The sequence below is a fragment of the Amia ocellicauda genome, chromosome 12 (genome assembly GCF_036373705.1).
Source record: "Amia ocellicauda isolate fAmiCal2 chromosome 12, fAmiCal2.hap1, whole genome shotgun sequence".
Classification (NCBI taxonomy): Eukaryota; Metazoa; Chordata; class Actinopteri; order Amiiformes; family Amiidae; genus Amia; species Amia ocellicauda.
In genome coordinates this window covers 19,856,187-19,875,181 of record NC_089861.1, presented here as the reverse complement: position 1 = coordinate 19,875,181, position 18,995 = coordinate 19,856,187, and the positions used below count along the sequence as shown (strand labels likewise).

The following is an 18,995-nucleotide window of genomic DNA, read 5'->3' as shown; positions in this document are numbered from 1 at the left end:
GGTCTACAATCTTGTCCCTGACATCCTTGGACAGCTCTTTGGTCTTGGCCATGGTGGAGAGTTTGGAATCTGATTGATTGATTGCTTCTGGCTCCCAGGTGTCTTTTATACAGGTAACGAGCTGAGATTAGGAGCACTCCCTTTAAGAGAGTGCTCCTAATCTCAGCTCGTTACCTGTATAAAAGACACCTGGGAGCCAGAAATCTTGCTGATTGATAGGGGATCAAATACTTATTTCCCTCATTAACATGCAAATCAATTTATAACTTTTTTGAAATGCGTTTTTCTGGATTTTTTTGTTGTTATTCTGTCTCTCACTGTTAAAATACACCTACCATTAAAATTATAGACAGATCATCTCTTTGTCAGTGGGCAAACGTACAAAATCAGCAGGGGATCAAATACTTTTTTCCCTCAATGTATATCATGGCACCTGTCAGTGGGTGGGATATATTAGGCAGCAAGTGAACATTTTGTCCGTTGATGTGTTAGAAGCAGGAAAAATGGCAAGCGTAAGGATCTGAGTGACTTTGACAAGGGCCAAATTGTGATGGCTAGACGACTGGGTCAGAGCATCTCCAAAACTGCAGCTCTTGTGGGGTGTTCCCGGTCTGCAGTGGTCAGTACCTATCAAAAGTGGTCCAAGGAAGGAAAGCGCTGAACCGGCGACAGGGTCTCGGCGGCCAAGGCTTATTGATGCACATGGGGAGCGAAGGCTGGCCCGTGTGGTCCGATCCAACAGACGAGCTACTGTAGCTCAAATTGCTGAAAAAGTTAATGCTGGTTCTGATAGAAAGGTGTCAGAACACACAGTGCATCGCAGTTTGTTGCGTATGGGGCTGCGTAGCCGCAGACCAGTCAGGGTGCCCATGCTGACCCCTGTCCACTGCCGAAAGCGCCTACAATGAGCACGTGAGCATCAGAACTGGACCACGGAGCAATGGAAGAAGGTGGCCTGGTCTGATGAATCACGTTTTCCTTTACATCACGTGGATGGCCGGGTGCGTGTGCGTCACTTACCTGGAGAACACAAGGCACCAGGATGCACCATGGGAAGAAGGCAAGCCGGCGGAGGCAGTGTGATGCTTTGGGCAATGTTCTGCTGGGAAACCTTGGGTCCTGCCATTCATGTGGATGTTACTTTGACACGTACCACCTACCTAAGCATTGTTGCAGACCATGTACACCCTTTCATGGACACAGTATTCCCTGATGGCATTGGCCTCTTTCAGCAGGATAATACGCCCTGCCACAAAGCAAAAATGGGTCAGGAATGGTTTGAGGAACACAACAACAAGGTGTTGACTTGGCCTCCAAATTCCCCAGATCTCAATCCAATCGAGCATCTGTGATCTCAATCCAAAGGCTCATTGATGCACGTGGGGAGCGAAGGCTGGCCCGTGTGGTCCGATCCAACAGACGAGCTACTGTAGCTCAAATTGCTGAAAACGTGAATGCTGGTTCTGATAGAAAGGTGTCAGAACACACAGTGCATCGCAGTTTGTTGTGTATGGGGCTGCGTAGCTGCAGACCAGTCAGGGTGCCCAAGTGTTGACTTGGCCTCCAAATTCCCCAGATCTCAATCCAATGGAGCATCTGTGGGATGTGCTGGACAAACAAATCTGATCCATGGAGGCCCCACCTAGCAACTTACAGGACTTAAAGGATCTGCTGCTAACGTCTTGGTGCCAGATACCACAGCATACCTTCAGAGGTCTAGTGGAGTCCATGCCTCGGTGGGTCAGGGCTGTTTTGGCGGCAAAAGGGGGACCTACACAATATTAGGCAGGTGGACATAATGTTATGGCTGATCATTGTATATATATGCATAGGCATATATATATATATATACACTCACCTAAAGGATTATTAGGAACACCATAATAATACTGTGTTTGACCCCCTTTCGCCTTCAGAACTGCCTTAATTCTACGTGGCATTGATTCAACAAGGTGCTGAAAGCATTCTTTACAAATGTTGGCCCATATTGATAGGATAGCATCTTGCAGTTGATGGAGATTTGTGGGATGCACATCCAGGGCACGAAGCTCCCGTTCCACCACATCCCAAAGATGCTCTATTGGGTTGAGATCTGGTGACTGTGGGGGCCAGTTTAGTACAGTGAACTCATTGTCATGTTCAAGAAACCAATTTGAAATGATTCGACCTTTGTGACATGGTGCATTATCCTGCTGGAAGTAGCCATCAGAGGATGGGTACATGGTGGTCATAAAGGGATGGACATGGTCAGAAACAATGCTCAGGTAGGCCGTGGCATTTAAACGATGCCCAATTGGCACTAAGGGGCCTAAAGTGTGCCAAGAAAACATCCCCCACACCATTACACCACCACCACCAGCCTGCACAGTGCTAACAAGGCATGATGGATCCATGTTCTCATTCTGTTTACGCCAAATTCTGACTCTACCATCTGAATGTCTCAACAGAAATCGAGACTCATCAGACCAGGCAACATTTTTCCAGTCTTCAACTGTCCAATTTTGGTGAGCTTGTGCAAATTGTAGCCTCTTTTTCCTATTTGTAGTGGAGATGAGTGGTACCCAGTGGGGTCTTCTGCTGTTGTAGCCCATCCGCCTCAAGGTTGTACGTGTTGTGGCTTCACAAATGCTTTGCTGCATACCTCGGTTGTAACGTGTGGTTATTTCAGTCAAAGTTGCTCTTCTATCAGCTTGAATCAGTCGGCCCATTCTCCTCTGACCTCTAGCATCAACAAGGCATTTTCGCCCACAGGACTGCCGCATACTGGATGTTTTTCCCTTTTCACAGCATTCTTTGTAAACCCTAGAAATGGTTGTGCGTGAAAATCCCAGTAACTGAGCAGATTGTGAAATACTCAGACCGGCCCGTCTGGCACCAACAACCATGCCACGCTCAAAATTGCTTAAATCACCTTTCTTTCCCATTCAGACATTCAGTTTGGAGTTCAGGAGATTGTCTTGACCAGGACCACACCCCTAAATGCATTGAAGCAACTGCCATGTGATTGGTTGGTTAGATAATTGCATTAATGAGAAATTGAACAGGTGTTCCTAATAATCCTTTAGGTGAGTGTATATATATATATATATATATATATATATATATATATGTATATATGCCCTCTTTGCGATTGTGCCTCGTCCAGAGTCTGTTGTAAAGCTGCCGCTGATTCGTCCACACATCCACCCCCCCACACACACAAAGGTTTGAACCCATGGAAATTCCCTCTGTTAGAGATTGACCTCGCAATGCAGCAGAAACACTCCACACAGAGACTTTGAATGCTGCACCACTTTATTAATGATTTGTTTCCCTGTTAATCAATCAAGAAATTAGTCAATCATACACCTTGACAGATCAGTAATAAAGGACAGAACCATACGTACCACAACCTGTACAGTCTGTAAATTATACAGCAAAAGCACACCTACAATTACCAACATAATCATAATAATCATATTAATCTTAACAATAATCCTAATCAAAATAAATCATGTCTTCCTGCTCAATGACTTTAGCAGTGATTCTATAGCGGTGAGACTCCGGTACAGAAGAGTCCCTTTACTTTGATAGGGAGAGAAAACTCTACGATTTTCAAACATGGAGTTAAATCATAAACTAACATCCTAAATTTAACAGAGGCAGGTTTAACTCATAAAATGACTGCCTAAATGTAACGCATTCATTTACATGTATGTCATCACAAATGTGTTTTAATAATTAAGAATTAAACCTGCAACTATGACATAAATCAGATCAGGTGATTACAATTAGTGTTTCAGATTGTCCGTTTCTGAGTTGTTGTAACAGGATTATAATTATAAAGTTTCTTTGTTTGCATAGTTTCAGTTTTTCAGTTTTATATTTATTCACTTTAGTTCATTCCTTGGTTTATTTTATGCTTTATTTCACTAGGTTATCTCCCCTCCCCAGTCTATTCTAACTATCAAACATTTTAATTGATTAACTGGATAATTGGGAAAAGCTTTTTCATTTAGTATCAAACTCCTGTTTTTTTGTTTGTTGCAGGATGGCCATCCTGGAGTGATTTTGTGTGTGTGTGTGCATGTGTGTGTCCATGTGCGTGGGAAATGAAGAGAGACTAAAATGAAGACATTAAGACTAAGGAGACATTTAAATAGAAACTTAATATATTCGACTGGTGGTGTTATGGAGAAAGAGAGTGTATTTTAAAGAAACACGCAAAAGAAAGTATTTTAGTCTAGTGTGCTAGTTTATTTTCCTGCTCTCTCCTGCACTTCACTTGTGTGATTGAGTATAAGATTATTTTATTGTAGGGCTCTGTTCTGTATTTTGATTGTATTTGTATGATTGTATTTACCCAAATGCCTCTTTTAAATATACTGTTTTGTGAAAATAAAGACTTAAATCTTACATTTCTGTGCCCACTTAACTGGTTAAAAGATCCTGGGGAAGGTATTGCAGAAGTAGATTTAGGGGACCCTGACCCCTTAAACAAATCAACAGGGTGGCATAGTTGGACAGTGTTTAACAATGTTAAAGCTGTATAAGTGACAAAGTTAATGAAGGTGATTCTGAATCCTAGTGCATTTCCGCTCAGCACGGTATTGGAGGGCAGTTCCACAGGTGGACGTCTCCCTGGAGCTGCTATGTCCAATACTGATGTTAAAGGAGCTCTGTAGTTAGGGAAAGGGGAATATGTCTATATTATAATGTTTTTTGAGTTCATTTTTAAGGTCAGTTAGAGAAATCTCTTTCAGGTTACTGGTTTGATTATTATCTGCAATGTTGGCAAACACTACGTTTGTATTATTCACTACACAGGTAAAGGCACTCCACATGCGGCTGGGAATATTAACCCTGTCTACTTTCACCCAGTTATTGCCAGGTATGGCACCTGTAATGAGTTTGGCCAGAGGCTTATTATTCTGATCCTTCTGACAGTTTTTCATAATGTAAGCTTTCAGCTCTGTCTCCTGCACTCTCCACTTCCCTCTGTTAAAGCTGGGGTTCTGTGGAACGGCGTTGGTCAGAGTGAAGGTGCTGATTTTGCTGTCCTTGCTGCTCCGGTGACAGACGGGGACCAGGTGGCCTTTGTCGAAACCTGAGTTCTCATAATCTTCAATTACAGCTTGAGATTGCATCACAGCCGGATTCTTCAATTGGCCGGCTGTCATCATGTTCTTTTGCAATTTTTCATCAACGAGCTGGAACGAAAAACCCACATAATTTGAGGAGAGCCAAGGACAGTAAGCATATATGTGGAGGAGTATAGGAGGCAACAGTGGCACATAGAAGGTAGACCTTAAAGGCATCTTCAGCTCTCATTCCTTTAAAATGATTAAATAAAAACAGATTTCACTTGCAGAAAGACTTGCCATTTCTTTCATCTTAAGGAGTGATTTACCGGTCTATTTAATATTTAATAATTCATAGATTATTATAATTATTATTATTTTGTTAAATGCATCAATAACAAGCTAGGGAATCATTTTGAGTAGTTTTGGTGTCTGTGTATTATTGCTGCGCACCGCATCTTTCAAATTACCCACGTGCTGTCACAAGTGCTCTTCTGCTGCTGGGTAAGCATCACACATCTGCATAAAATTGTACATTTTGTTATTTATATTGGTTTGTGAACATCTAAAACTATTAATTTAATGTATATATTAAAAAAATACTATTTGATAAATTACTAACAAAAGTGCACACGAGATGCTGCACTCGAAATTCATATATATATATATATATATATATATATATATATATATATATATATATATAATAGGTTTATATATTACATATACTTATATAGTACATATATTACAAAAAACATTATATAAACCAATGTTGAGAGCAGACAGTTTCATATACAGTATAGTTATGTATAACATCATATATATAACATTATTTCTTACACACACACACATATGATTATATGGGGTGTCGTTCAGGAAAGAAATATTAGTTTGTAAAAATATACATTGGTTCAGTTGGTCCACTTAATATATATCTGAACCAATCTATTCCTACCAATGTATATATTTTTAAAGGAGTGCATATTTATGTAATCCATATATAATGTTTAATCCATATATAATGTTTAATCCATATATAATGTTTATATATATATATATATATATATATATATATATATATATATATATATATATATATAGACGGGTTACAAATTAAAGGAAAAACCAACATAAAGTGTCTCATTAAGGTGTTGTGCCACCACGAGCTGCTAGAAGAGCTTCAATGCTCTTGGCACAGATTGTACGAGTCTCTGGACTCTACTGGAGGGATGAACACCATTCTTCCAAAAGATATTCCCTCATTTGCCGTTTTGATGATGGTGGTGGAGAGCGCTGTCTATGCGTTGGTCCAAGATCTCCCATAGGTGTTCAATTGGGTTGAGATCTGGTGACTGCGTAGGCCATAGCATATGTTTCACATCATTTTCATACTCATCACACCATTCAGTGATCCTTGTGCCCTGTGGATGGGGGCATTGTCATCCCATCAGGAGGGAAATGTGTCACCATAGGATAAGTTGATCACTCAACTTTAATAAAGGGATAGTCTGTCGCAAGGCACTGGTGTGGGTGGAGAATAATAACGGTCCATACCAGAAGGTTGGTGCAAAAGCAAAAACAACAGGGCTTGTTTATTAATATCAAAAATAAAAAAGAATAATAATAATAATCCACAGCTAAACTCCCAGGCTTACATAAATAAACAAATAAAGTATTTACACGAACCCCAGCTCCCTGGCGCAAGCTGTTTGAGCAGGGCTTGAAATTAACGTCGTCCCGTCATCCCGGGGATGATAAAAAAATATGTCTGGGACGTTTCAACACAGACTTTGGGACGATAGGCCATAAAAATATAAAATGCATACACCAGTGGTTCCATACTAACATGTGTAAACACAAGGCTCATGAAACAGATCATCACATTTAGCTTAAAAGTTCATAAACTATGAATAATTAATTCACATTACAGGCGCTGCAGTCGTCGGGTGGATGGCTGCGCATGGGGAGAACACATTCTCACACATGCGCACTGGATGGAGCGGGTTGTGATGTGATGTGACAGAGGGACAGGCCTGGCTACTGTAGCTAACGGTAAAAACATTTGAAAGAGGAAAGATCTGAAGATACAACTGTAGGATTGTGATTTTGGACAGTCCAATAAATATGTTGTAAACTGAATACGAAAAAAATGCAGGTTTCAATGGTAAATCAGGAAGTCTTAAAAATAATCCGCATTTTTTCTATGGTCAGATTTTGGCTATGGGCTATTAAAAGCAAGCTAAGGTAGGCTATGTAAAACGTCCAGGTTTCAAACAATGATGTCTGGCTAGACATCATTATGCAATTATTTAGGTTATGTAAATGTATAATCATTCTAAAAAGTCATTATAATGTTAGACATAGGCATATTAGATTGATAGAATTTCACTTTCTCCATGCCTGCAGGGGCGTGTTTGTTAATTGTGGGGCCCCAATCAAAGCGCAGTTTAGGGGCCCCTCAACCTCTACCTGTCATGACAATTTTAGCGTCACCACACACACCAGTGTCTGCCACAGTCCTGTGTCATTATAAGGGGGGGCTAGAGTATCATCAGTGCACTCGAACTATAAAACAGGAGAGTGAAGGATTATCTTACCTTGGAAAACTTCTTCACTTTGTGCTCTTTCACTGACTGAAGCAGACAAATGTGTCATGAGGCTGAGTTAAATTATCGTTTGTAAACAGATAGAGTGCAGATGGGGTGTGTAGGGCGCTATGAAATCCGCATTGCGGAGAACACTGACAGAACTGCGGAATTCAGGGGCTTTGTTCCGCTTTCTGAAAAAGTATGAGGAGTCTTCAGTTTTATTGTTCAACCAAACAGTACAACTAGTTACTACACAAATACAAAATAAAGTTAGTATTAATAAATACACAACACAAACTGAATAAAATAAATATTTAAAAGACGGATGTGCAAATTACATTGCAAATTATTTCATTGTTAATACATTTCAGATTTAAAATCCCGACTTTAAAAGGAGCATTTGAAATACACTTTTTAGATTAAAATATATATTTAAAGAACTATATATAAATGAATCTGATTCATTGTTGTTATTATTGTTTTTAAATTTTACAGACGTGTGATTTCAGTGAAGTTGTGTGTGGAGGTTCTGTGCCACAAATACCGACATGACTGTCTGGCTTTAACGATGATCGGAACTGCAAAGTACACTATTCGTTTTAAAAAAACACTTCTTAAATGGAGCATAAGGTATCCCGTCAATTTGCCACGCACATTTAATCACAAGCTTTATCACAAACAATAAGGTCACTGACAAAAGATTGTCATCAAGTTATCTTTTGGAAATCACTACTTAAGCTGTGCTAAAAACAAATAGTGCTATAATAAATAATACATAACAGATACAGTACGTATTCAGTTCAGTCGCTACATAAATAAAACCTGATCACTGACTCGTTTCATTTAGATCGAATACTTCTAAATGTCCTACACTTCCAAAACAGCCTTTAATTATTAAATCATACAGTTAGCCACGGCAGTTGTAGTCTTTTCAACTCTTTAATCTCAGCCCTTTTTATCGCTAAATCCGGCTACATGGTTGTGATTAAGCAGCATCCTATAGAAACTATAGAACTACAGGCATCTCTCTGTCGGCTTGTTGACACGGGCTGCGTTCACGCTGCGCAGACTCTTGTCATTCTGCAGGAATCTGACCATTGAGTCAATGAATGCTCAGACTTTCGTCCGATTCGTGACTTCAGAGCTATGAATACCAACACACTTCTTAGCATAACAATACTAAATACTGAAACATAAATAGCCCACAATGTTAAAAAACAAATGAATAAATGCCCACATTTTCTGGTATAATAGGCTATGATGATTCTAACTTAAATGAAACTCAAAAACTGCTCATTGAACGGCCGCAGTGAGATTGGAACCACAATGCAGAGGCCTTACGGCAACACCACACAGACAGGCTTAAGAATCGCTACATTAAAAATAAAAGGCGGTATTAACAATACATTATTTTTCATCTGAGAAAATAAATAATTTGTTGCAAGTTACAATTCAGCTTGTAATGTAACACTGCTACTAGGCATCAGGGGGCCCCCTAGCCCCTCGGGGCCCCATGCAATTGTGTGGTTTGCGTGTTGGGAAACCACGCAACTGCCTGCCTGTCTGCAGGCCATGATTGCGTTTTCTGGGAGTTGCTGTGGCATTTGAATTGTCTGTATAGTATCAAGAGAATATGGTTGTATGAGCTACCTGGCCTGAAAGGAATGCACACTGTAATACAAATATGCAACATTAGTTTTGTAGTGGCATACGACATAGACAATTTTTACTTCTTCCTCACTGTCCAAATATGTGGATTGCGTCCTTCAGACTAGTGGAATCTGACGTTGTGATTATGGAATCTAGATCCATGTCAAAATGCAAAAAAACAAGTATTTTAATTTTGGGACAGGTCAAGTTCAGTTTGGGACGGTTGAAATTGCACTCCCTCCAGCTCTAAACTAACCATTTAAATACTTTCCCACAGCCCTACCGTAATAGGGCCATACCACTAAAGCAGGTGGCTACAGGGGTAGCCAGCTAAGAAAATAAACAATTTAACCAAAAAGACTTTGACAGTCCAGTACATTCTCATCTATAAAAAGTCTCCAGCATAAGCAAGTTACATACTAGAGACACCAGAATTCCCTGCTGATATTATATTATTCAGGGCACGGGTACTCCCACCCCTCCAATAATAACAGCTTCAGACACCAATACATGCGGTGGTGCGCAGTAGCGCGCACCCTGAAAAGCAGGCCAGGAAGTGCAACAGAGGGATGCAGCCAAGAGACGGCAATGCCACGTCCTGCTCTGTAAGTTTAGACAAGTTTAAATACTCCAAGACATCCTAAAGCACAGATATAGATTTAGCGATAGACATAATATATATATATATATATATATATATATATATATATATATATATTCTACCCCAGCAAACTGCGTTCATGTTTAATTAAAAACCAAAATGGGCATTAGTGAACAACGCCGCAATGCCGGTAAACATGGGCTACAGTGATGGCTGTAAGGAGGCATGGGGTAGTGAAAAAGGTACGGAAGAACCTTTTCACAATTTGCAGTGACCCTTCCATCTAAGGGGACAAGTGGACCCAAACCATGCCAGAAAAATGCACCCACAGCATAAAAGAGCCTCTGGACCCCCTCATTGTAAGGGTCAAGCAGTCAGGCCTGTACCGTTCCCCACACATGCACTCGCCCACTTGTCGAGAATATGGTGAAGGTTGACTCATCTGACCATAGCACTTTTTTCCACGTCTGTAGACCAGTGCCTATGGTTTTTGCACCACTGATCTCTCAAATGTGCATTTGTCTTTATAATGAGGGTTTTATGCACTGCAGCCCTACTATAATATCCCTCTCTGTGTAGTTCTCGATGGACTGTTCTTGCTGACACAGTCTGATCACGTCCTGCATTGACACTCTCAGTCACCTGGGAAAGAGTTGCTCTTGTGTTTTTCCTTACATATGGCAGTAATACATGAGCATCATGGTCATTGAATGTGCGCATACAACCACAATTTCCAACCCTATTTACTGATGTCTTTTCCATAGATCTAAATGCAGATGTAACTTTAGTCACTGTTCCTAATGAAACACTAGCCAGTTGAGTGTCTTTGTGACTGAAGCTCCTGCCATTCGTGCCCCAATAATCACCCCTCTTTCAAAGTCACTGTACAGGTTGTGGTACGTATGGTTCTCTCCTTTATTACTGATCTGTCAAGGTGTATGATTGACTAATTTCTTGATTGATTAACAGGGAAACAAATCATTAATAAAGTGGTGCAGCATTCAAAGTCTCTGTGTGGAGTGTTTCTGCTGCATTGCGAGGTCAATCTCTAACAGAGGGAATTTCCATGGGTTCAAACCTTTGTGTGTGTGGGGGGGTGGATGTGTGGACGAATCAGCGGCAGCTTTACAACGGACTCTGGACGAGGCACAATCGCAAAGAGGGCATATATACATATATATATATATATATATATATATATATATATATATATACACTCACCTAAAGGATTATTAGGAACACCTGTTCAATTTCTCATTAATGCAATTATCTAACCAACCAATCACATGGCAGTTGCTTCAATGCATTTAGGGGTGTGGTCCTGGTCAAAACAATCTCCTGAACTCCAAACTGAATGTCTGAATGGGAAAGAAAGGTGATTTAAGTAATTTTGAGCGTGGCATGGTTGTTGGTGCCAGACAGGCCGGTCTGAGTATTTCACAATCTGCTCAGTTACTGGGATTTTCACGCACAACCATTTCTAGGGTTTACAAAGAATGGTGTGAAAAGGGAAAAACATCCAGTATGCGGCAGTCCTGTGGGCGAAAATGCCTTGTTGATGCTAGAGGTCAGAGGAGAATGGGCCGACTGATTCAAGCTGATAGAAGAGCAACTTTGACTGAAATAACCACTCGTTACAACCGAGGTATGCAGCAAAGCATTTGTGAAGCCACAACACGTACAACCTTGAGGCGGATGGGCTACAACAGCAGAAGACCCCACCGGGTACCACTCATCTCCACTACAAATAGGAAAAAGAGGCTACAATTTGCACAAGCTCACCAATATTGGACAGTTGAAGACTGGAAAAATGTTGCCTGGTCTGATGAGTCTCGATTTCTGTTGACACATTCAGATGGTAGAGTCAGAATTTGGCGTAAACAGAATGAGAACATGGATCCATCATGCCTTGTTACCACTGTGCAGGCTGGTGGTGGTGGTGTAATGGTGTGGGGGATGTTTTCTTGGCACACTTTAGGCCCCTTAGTGCCAATTGGGCATCGTTTAAATGCCACGGCCTACCTGAGCATTGTTTCTGACCATGTCCATCCCTTTATGACCACCATGTACCCATCCTCTGATGGCTACTTCCAGCAGGATAATGCACCATGTCACAAAGGTCGAATCATTTCACATTGGTTTCTTGAACATGACAATGAGTTCACTGTACTAAACTGGCCCCCACAGTCACCAGATCTCAACCCAATAGAGCATCTTTGGGATGTGGTGGAACGGGAGCTTCGTGCCCTGGATGTGCATCCCACAAATCTCCATCAACTGCAAGATGCTATCCTATCAATATGGGCCAACATTTCTAAAGAATGCTTTCAGCACCTTGTTGAATCAATGCCACGTAGAATTAAGGCAGTTCTGAAGGCGAAAGGGGGTCAAACACAGTATTAGTATGGTGTTCCTAATAATCCTTTAGGTGAGTGTATAACATAAAAGCCAAAAAAATGACTCACCTGTGGCTCAATCATCCATGTTGGGGTTGGTCGTGGCTCCTGGCAGCTAACATCCTCGAAGACGTAGGCAGAGTACACAGGTATTCGGCGTTTTGTGTCGTAGAGAGTGGCGAACCTCACTGCATTGTTGTAAAACTGACAGATCTGTTTGTATTGCTCACCTTGATTGTTAATGTTTGGGACCCGGATAAAGAACTCTTTACAATTCTTAAATTCGGTGACCTCTGTCAGGCAGGGCAGGAGGATGCAGGCGAAAAAGCAAAGCTGTGATTGCAGCCTCATGTTTCCTATTGGACTAACTTTTGGAAGATACTGCAGAATGATACATTCATTCACTGAATGACACACTAACTCTTGTGTTTTCCTGGTACATAGCCCTGTTCTCTTTGGGGTCCGCCCTCTGCTAATCTTCCCGGGGGCGGGACGAGCATTCTACGTCATATTACTGTAATCAAGTCTCCCATAGGTGCTCAAGGCTGCCACTCCCGAAAACCGCAGGTCTCTAGCTTTCCAATGAGCCTAGTTACAGCCATTTCCGTATAAGCAGTGCTGAGCTACCAGCCATTTAAGAAACGCGTATGTGAGGAGAGAGGGGGGCCGCATTCCAGGCCCTGTTACCCGAATCCTGTCCCTCACCCGGATCTGTCATTCTCTTACAGGGCAGGGCTGTAGCTTTCCAATGATAGCAAACACGCCCATATCCGAGCATGCTAGGCTGCACTGCGCTGTGTGTTTGTGTGAGAGGCACAGAGCGCACCTGGATAAGCAGGGCTCATACAGAATAGGATAGACACGATTCTCAGACAGTGCAGAAAGACGCAGAGAAATGGAATCTGACACAAAAAATAATACACCTTACCATTCAAAAACAAATCACAGATGCTGAGTCTGTTTACAGCACTATGAAAGACTCAGACAGTGAACTCTGTGAAAGAATGAAACGCCATGGCAGTGTTGTGCCTGGAATGAGTTGTGGCTGTAATCTCTGTTCTGGAGGTCAGATTTGAGTTTACACAAGTTCATAAGACTTATATATTGACCATAAATTCACTTTTTTATTATAAGCTCTTTTGTTTTTCTTCCCTTTTTTTGATTTCTATATTAACTATGGTGGGGCAAACACCTGGACACCGCCTACTACCACCACCTTCCCCAATACAGAACAATGATAAGGGAAGGGGTTTTCATATTTTATTTTGGATTATGTTCTGGCCAACCCAGCTCTTATAGCTTCTTAACTGATCCCATTATATGATTCCAACTGATACAATTTTAATGGTTGACATTGACTTATACCCCAAAATACTATGCCACCCCATTGTTCAAATGAGGAGGGGAACCTCCAACCTCACCCTATGGGTTTCCTCACACAACTCCTGGTGCGGATGCTGGAGCACCCATATGACACACAGGTAGGTAACAAATTGTATTCTGTTCTTTCTTGGCACAGAACGAAAACCCCCAACATGGTCTACAGCAGGGGTCTCAAACTCAATCCCTGGAGTAATTAGACTTACTTGGTCTAATTGTTTAATTAGCTAGATACATTTAAACACCTATCCAGGCCCCGGGATATTATATAAGCATCTGTACATCTTTTATACCATCAACTGTAAAATACCTCTCAGTATAGTTTTAAAATATGTCAAATTGAATAATTAATTTGATTACAGATTACTGTGAACTTCACACCTCACAAACACCCCACATGGAAGATGGATATATGTTCAATACTTAAATTGATATGTAATGATATATTTTTAATATTTTTACAATAGAATACTCACAATGTATAAACATTACAGACACCTTTCAGGTAAATGTCATTAGTTACCAACAATGTTTCAGGACACTGAATTCAAATGGTGCAAGTGTTGCAGGATGTACATTTGGTTATAATAGTTATGTTACATTTAAGCAGCATGAAAACACTGAAGTAAGTAAAAGTAAGTAAAAGTGTGGAGGAGCTGCTGGATTGATGCCCCTGGAGCACTGGTGTCCGAGGACAGGACTACCTGTTGTGGATACCCAAGCTAAGTATTGTGTTCAAGACTTTACCCAGGGCTTAGTTTATCTCTGAGGGAAGATGGGCCCTGATTGAGAAGAGATAGAGACACAACAGATAAATGTCTAGACAGGAAAATGCCTGATGGTGCCCACAGGTACTGAGTGAAAAGCAGTGAGGAATGCCAGCTATAGGTGAGGCATATTATGGTTTATTAATTGTGCTGGTGTATCATTAAGAAAGTAGACTGGAAACATGTTAAAGACCATTTACAACACAGTCTACAAGAAAGTGTGACAAGAGCTGGTTGTTTATACCTGCCCATTGTCTTATCAATATTTTTTTTTATTATGGTTTAAATTAAATCACAGCTGTAAAGGAAAGGGGATAACACTAAAATTACATAATTGGGGTTAATAATATATTTCAAACATTTAAAATACTGTTGAAATAAATAAAGAAACTTGTGATTGGTAAAATACATTCAAATCTGTATAGTAATCAATGAGAATGAGAAGTCAATATCATTCAAAGCTCATTACTCTTAGACCCTTAATTGAAATAATATTGATCAAATATAAGAGTTACATCCATCCATCTTCTATTAGAAAGTTAACAGAACCCAGTCTGCCATGCTATTTAGCTCTCTGATTATCCCGTCATTTCCTTCCAGCTCTTCTCTCCACATGGTAGAAGTCTTGTTGGAAACCACATAGGAAACCACTGTATCACTATATATTGATCACAGCCTAAGAAAAATCTGAAAAAGTGCATCAACCCATACAATATTATGATTATTATTATAATAATTGGGTGGCACGGTGGTGCGGTGGTTAACGCTGCTGCCTCACAGCTCCAGGGGTCTGTCTGTGTGGAGTTTGCATGTTCTCCCTGTGTCTGCATGGGTTTCCTCCGGGTACCCCGGTTTCCTCCCACCATCCAAAGACATGCTGGTTAGGTTAACTGACCATACTAAATTGTCCTGTGTGTGTGTGTGTGTGTGTGTTTGTGTGTGTGCCCAGCAATGGACTGGCGTCCCATCCTGGGTGTATTCCTGCCTTGCGCCCTATGCTTTCCGGGATCGGCTCCGGCGTCCCCCGCGACCCACATGGATAAGCGGTTTTGAGGATGGATGGATAATAATAATAATAATAATAATAATAATAATAAATGGTAGAAATGTGTGATCCTTACCTACAGTGTGGGAAAAAAGTATTTGATCCCCTGCTGATTTTGTACGTTTGCCCACTGACAAAGAAATGATCAGTCTATAATTTTAATGGTAGGTGTATTTTAGCAGTGAGAGACAGAATAACAACAAAAAAATCCAGAAAAACGCATTTCAAAAAAGTTATAAATTGATTTGCATGTTAATGAGTGAAATAAGTATTTGACCCCTTCGACTTAGTACTTGGTGGCAAAACCCTTGTTGGCAATCACAGAGGTCAGGTGTTTCTTGTAGTTGGCCACCAGGTTTGCACACATCTCAGGAGGGATTTTGTCCCACTCCTCTTTGCAGATCCTCTCCAAGTCATTAAGGTTTCGAGGCTGACGTTTGGCAACTCGAACCTTCAGCTCCCTCCACAGATTTTCTATGGGATTAAGGTCTGGAGGCTGGCTAGGCCACTCCAGGACCTTAATGTGCTTCTTCTTGAGCCACTCCTTTGTTGCATTGGCTGTGTGTTTTGGGTCATTGTCATGTTGGAATACCCATCCACGACCCATTTTCAATGCCCTGGCTGAGGGAAGGAGGTTCTCACCCAAGATTTGACGGTACATGGCCCCGTCCATCGTCCCTTTGATGCGATGCAGTTGTCCTGTCCCCTTAGCAGAAAAACACCCCCAAAGCATAATGTTTCCACCTCCATGTTGATTTGATGCCAAAGAGCTCGATTTTGGTCTCATCTCCCCACAACACTTTCACACAGTTCTCCTCTGAATCATTCAGATGTTCATTGGCAAACTTCAGACGGGCCTGTACATGTGCTTTCTTGAGCAGGATTTCAGTCCTTCACGGCGTAGTGTGTTACCAATTGTTTTCTTGGTGACTATGGTCCCAGATGCCTTGAGATCATTAACAAGATCCTCCCGTGTAGTTCTGGGCTGATTCCTCACCGTTCTCATGATCATTGAAACTCCACGAGGTGAGATCTTGCATGGAGCCCCAGACCGAGGGAGACTGACAGTTATTTTGTGTTTCTTCCATTTGCGAATAATCGCACCAACTGTTGTCACCTTCTCACCAAGCTGCTTGGCGATGGTCTTGTAGCCCATTCCAGCCTTGTGTAGGTCTACAATCTTGTCCCTGACATCCTTGGACAGCTCTTTGGTCTTGGCCATGGTGGAGAGTTTGGAATCTGATTGATTGATTGCTTCTGGCTCCCAGGTGTCTTTTATACAGGTAACGAGGTGAGATTAGGAGCACTCCCTTTAAGAGAGTGCTCCTAATCTCAGCTCGTTACCTGTATAAAAGACACCTGGGAGCCAGAAATCTTGCTGATTGATAGGGGATCAAATACTTATTTCCCTCATTAACATGCAAATCAATTTATAACTTTTTTGAAATGCGTTTTTCTGATTTTTTTTGCTGTTATTCTGTCTCTCACTGTTAAAATACACCTACCATTAAAATTATAGACTGATCATTTCTTTGTCAGTGGGCAAACGTACAAAATCAGCAGGGGATCAAATACTTTTTTCCCTCACTGTATATTATTGCATTTATAATAATAAATAGATACATAAATAAATAAACCCATACTAACATATGAAGTTAGGGTTGAAGTAACAATATTTAGTATTAAGAGCAACCTTCCTCTTAAGTAGGATATTGTTACTTTTATGATCACTTATATCCCTTACTCCCTTTAATCATACAATTTATTTTTATTTTACAATTTAAACTATCTATTGTATCTATTAGCTTTATAATTTTGCAAAGTCAGTTTACCTTTGTTTCATAATAAAGAGTTTGTATCTTTTGAACTTGTTTGTGTCTGATCTCTAATGAATTGAGCTCTACTAGTCAAACGTCTCAAGAGTTATTTCATACGGGAAAACCAACTCTTACTATATAATTGCACTGCATTATAAATATGTCCCTGCTTTCCACATGACTGAAATACACTTTAAAAGGCCACATCATGAAAAACACAAGCCTCTAATTCTAATGTGGTACAGGCAAAAAGTGAATTTCTTTACATTTATTTTCTGGGGCTACAGGAGCCCTAGCCTGCTCTAGAATGGAGACTGATTCTGCAAAGCTCAAAGCTCTTACTCAGGAAGTTGCTCTTCATTAGAAATGCCAACCATTTTGCTCACAGGACAAGATGCTCTTCCTCTTCCTGTGACCTGCAACAAAGCAGCAACACTTTAACAATACGTGAAGACGGTCCCCCCTTTCCTAGGACCAAAGCAGACAGCAGTGAACTGCAGAAACTCATAAACTTCTCTCCTTTACCTTTTTAATCTGCATCTTTAAATTTCACATTTCTTCTTAAAATGTTTATTATAGTGCTGCTTCACGGAGCTGCCTCCGCATGGCATATTCACATTACAATAATCTGAGACAATCACTGTGATCTTTAGGTATGTTTATTAAAGGATTTCAGCACATACACACCATAGCCTACACACACAGGATACACACACACAATATACATGCGCATGTATGGACACACACAGTATCCGCAAGTTCAGCAGAGTGCCAGTGCAGTATAAATCAATTAAGTCACGCAGATACTGTTCTGACTCAAATCTCAACTGAACAATAATAACTAGAATTTAAAGAAAAGGAGCAGATTGTCAAAAGGTAGTAATAATAACAATATAGTATTTATAGCAGTTTATTCTCCTGAGCTATTCAGCATTCTTGTAATTTTGCACTTTCTATACCTATAGGTATACTTTCTATACCTATGTTTCAAGCTCCTGAATACTTATACATTGTTAGACCTCTCATTGTTTATTGTGATTTCTCCTATGCCCCCTAACTTAGCCGTTTTCTAGGACTTCACTGTATCATGTCTACTCTTGTTACCTCTTGAACTAGGATGTAAATATCTTAGGAGGATATTATGCTGTAACCACTAGGTAGTGCTAGTGAGGAGACTGCAAGTGAGGTTGGCCAGTGTGCAGTAACATAACGTAATAAATAGGGCATCTACCCTGTTTCTCCTTCTTATACTATGGTACCACAGTTGTATACTTCCTATACTTCCACACTTTTGTAAAATTGTATTTGTATTTATGCTTAATTTGAATGTTATATTGAATTGTATTACTGCACTTTTGGAAAAGTGTAAAGTGTAAATTGCCCTGGATAAGGGCGTCTGCCAATAAATAAATAATAATATTCAGTGCTATTAAACACACTGACAGGAAGAAAAAAACAACATTGAAATCTCATTGAAATACAACAATATGGTTGGTTTTCAACCCTCATCTTTAAAACAAATGTTCAAATTCACCTCTCTCCTGCAGCCGTCTACAATAGCTTCATAATCTGCCAAAATGGTGCGGCACTAAACTGAACTTTCGGTTCTGCTGTACTGCAGAGATGCTGAGATGCTGCTATTTGTTGTTAGAATAGATCTGCTGCTTCCTTTGACACATATCTGAGCAAGA

The 18,995-nt window shown here is 40.6% G+C and overlaps 1 protein-coding gene across 1 annotated transcript; it reads right to left on the bottom strand.

The window, feature by feature from the left end:
- Positions 1-3,276: 3,276 nt before the first annotated feature.
- Positions 3,277-12,874, bottom strand: LOC136764523 (endonuclease domain-containing 1 protein). The gene is made up of 2 exons (XM_066718666.1): positions 12,365-12,874; positions 3,277-5,189 (listed from the first exon to the last, which is right to left on the bottom strand). Exons 1-2 carry the CDS (start codon positions 12,644-12,646, stop codon positions 4,665-4,667), a joined length of 807 nt encoding a protein of 268 aa, XP_066574763.1. The 5' UTR covers positions 12,647-12,874; the 3' UTR covers positions 3,277-4,664.
- Between the last annotated feature and the right edge of the window lie 6,121 nt (positions 12,875-18,995).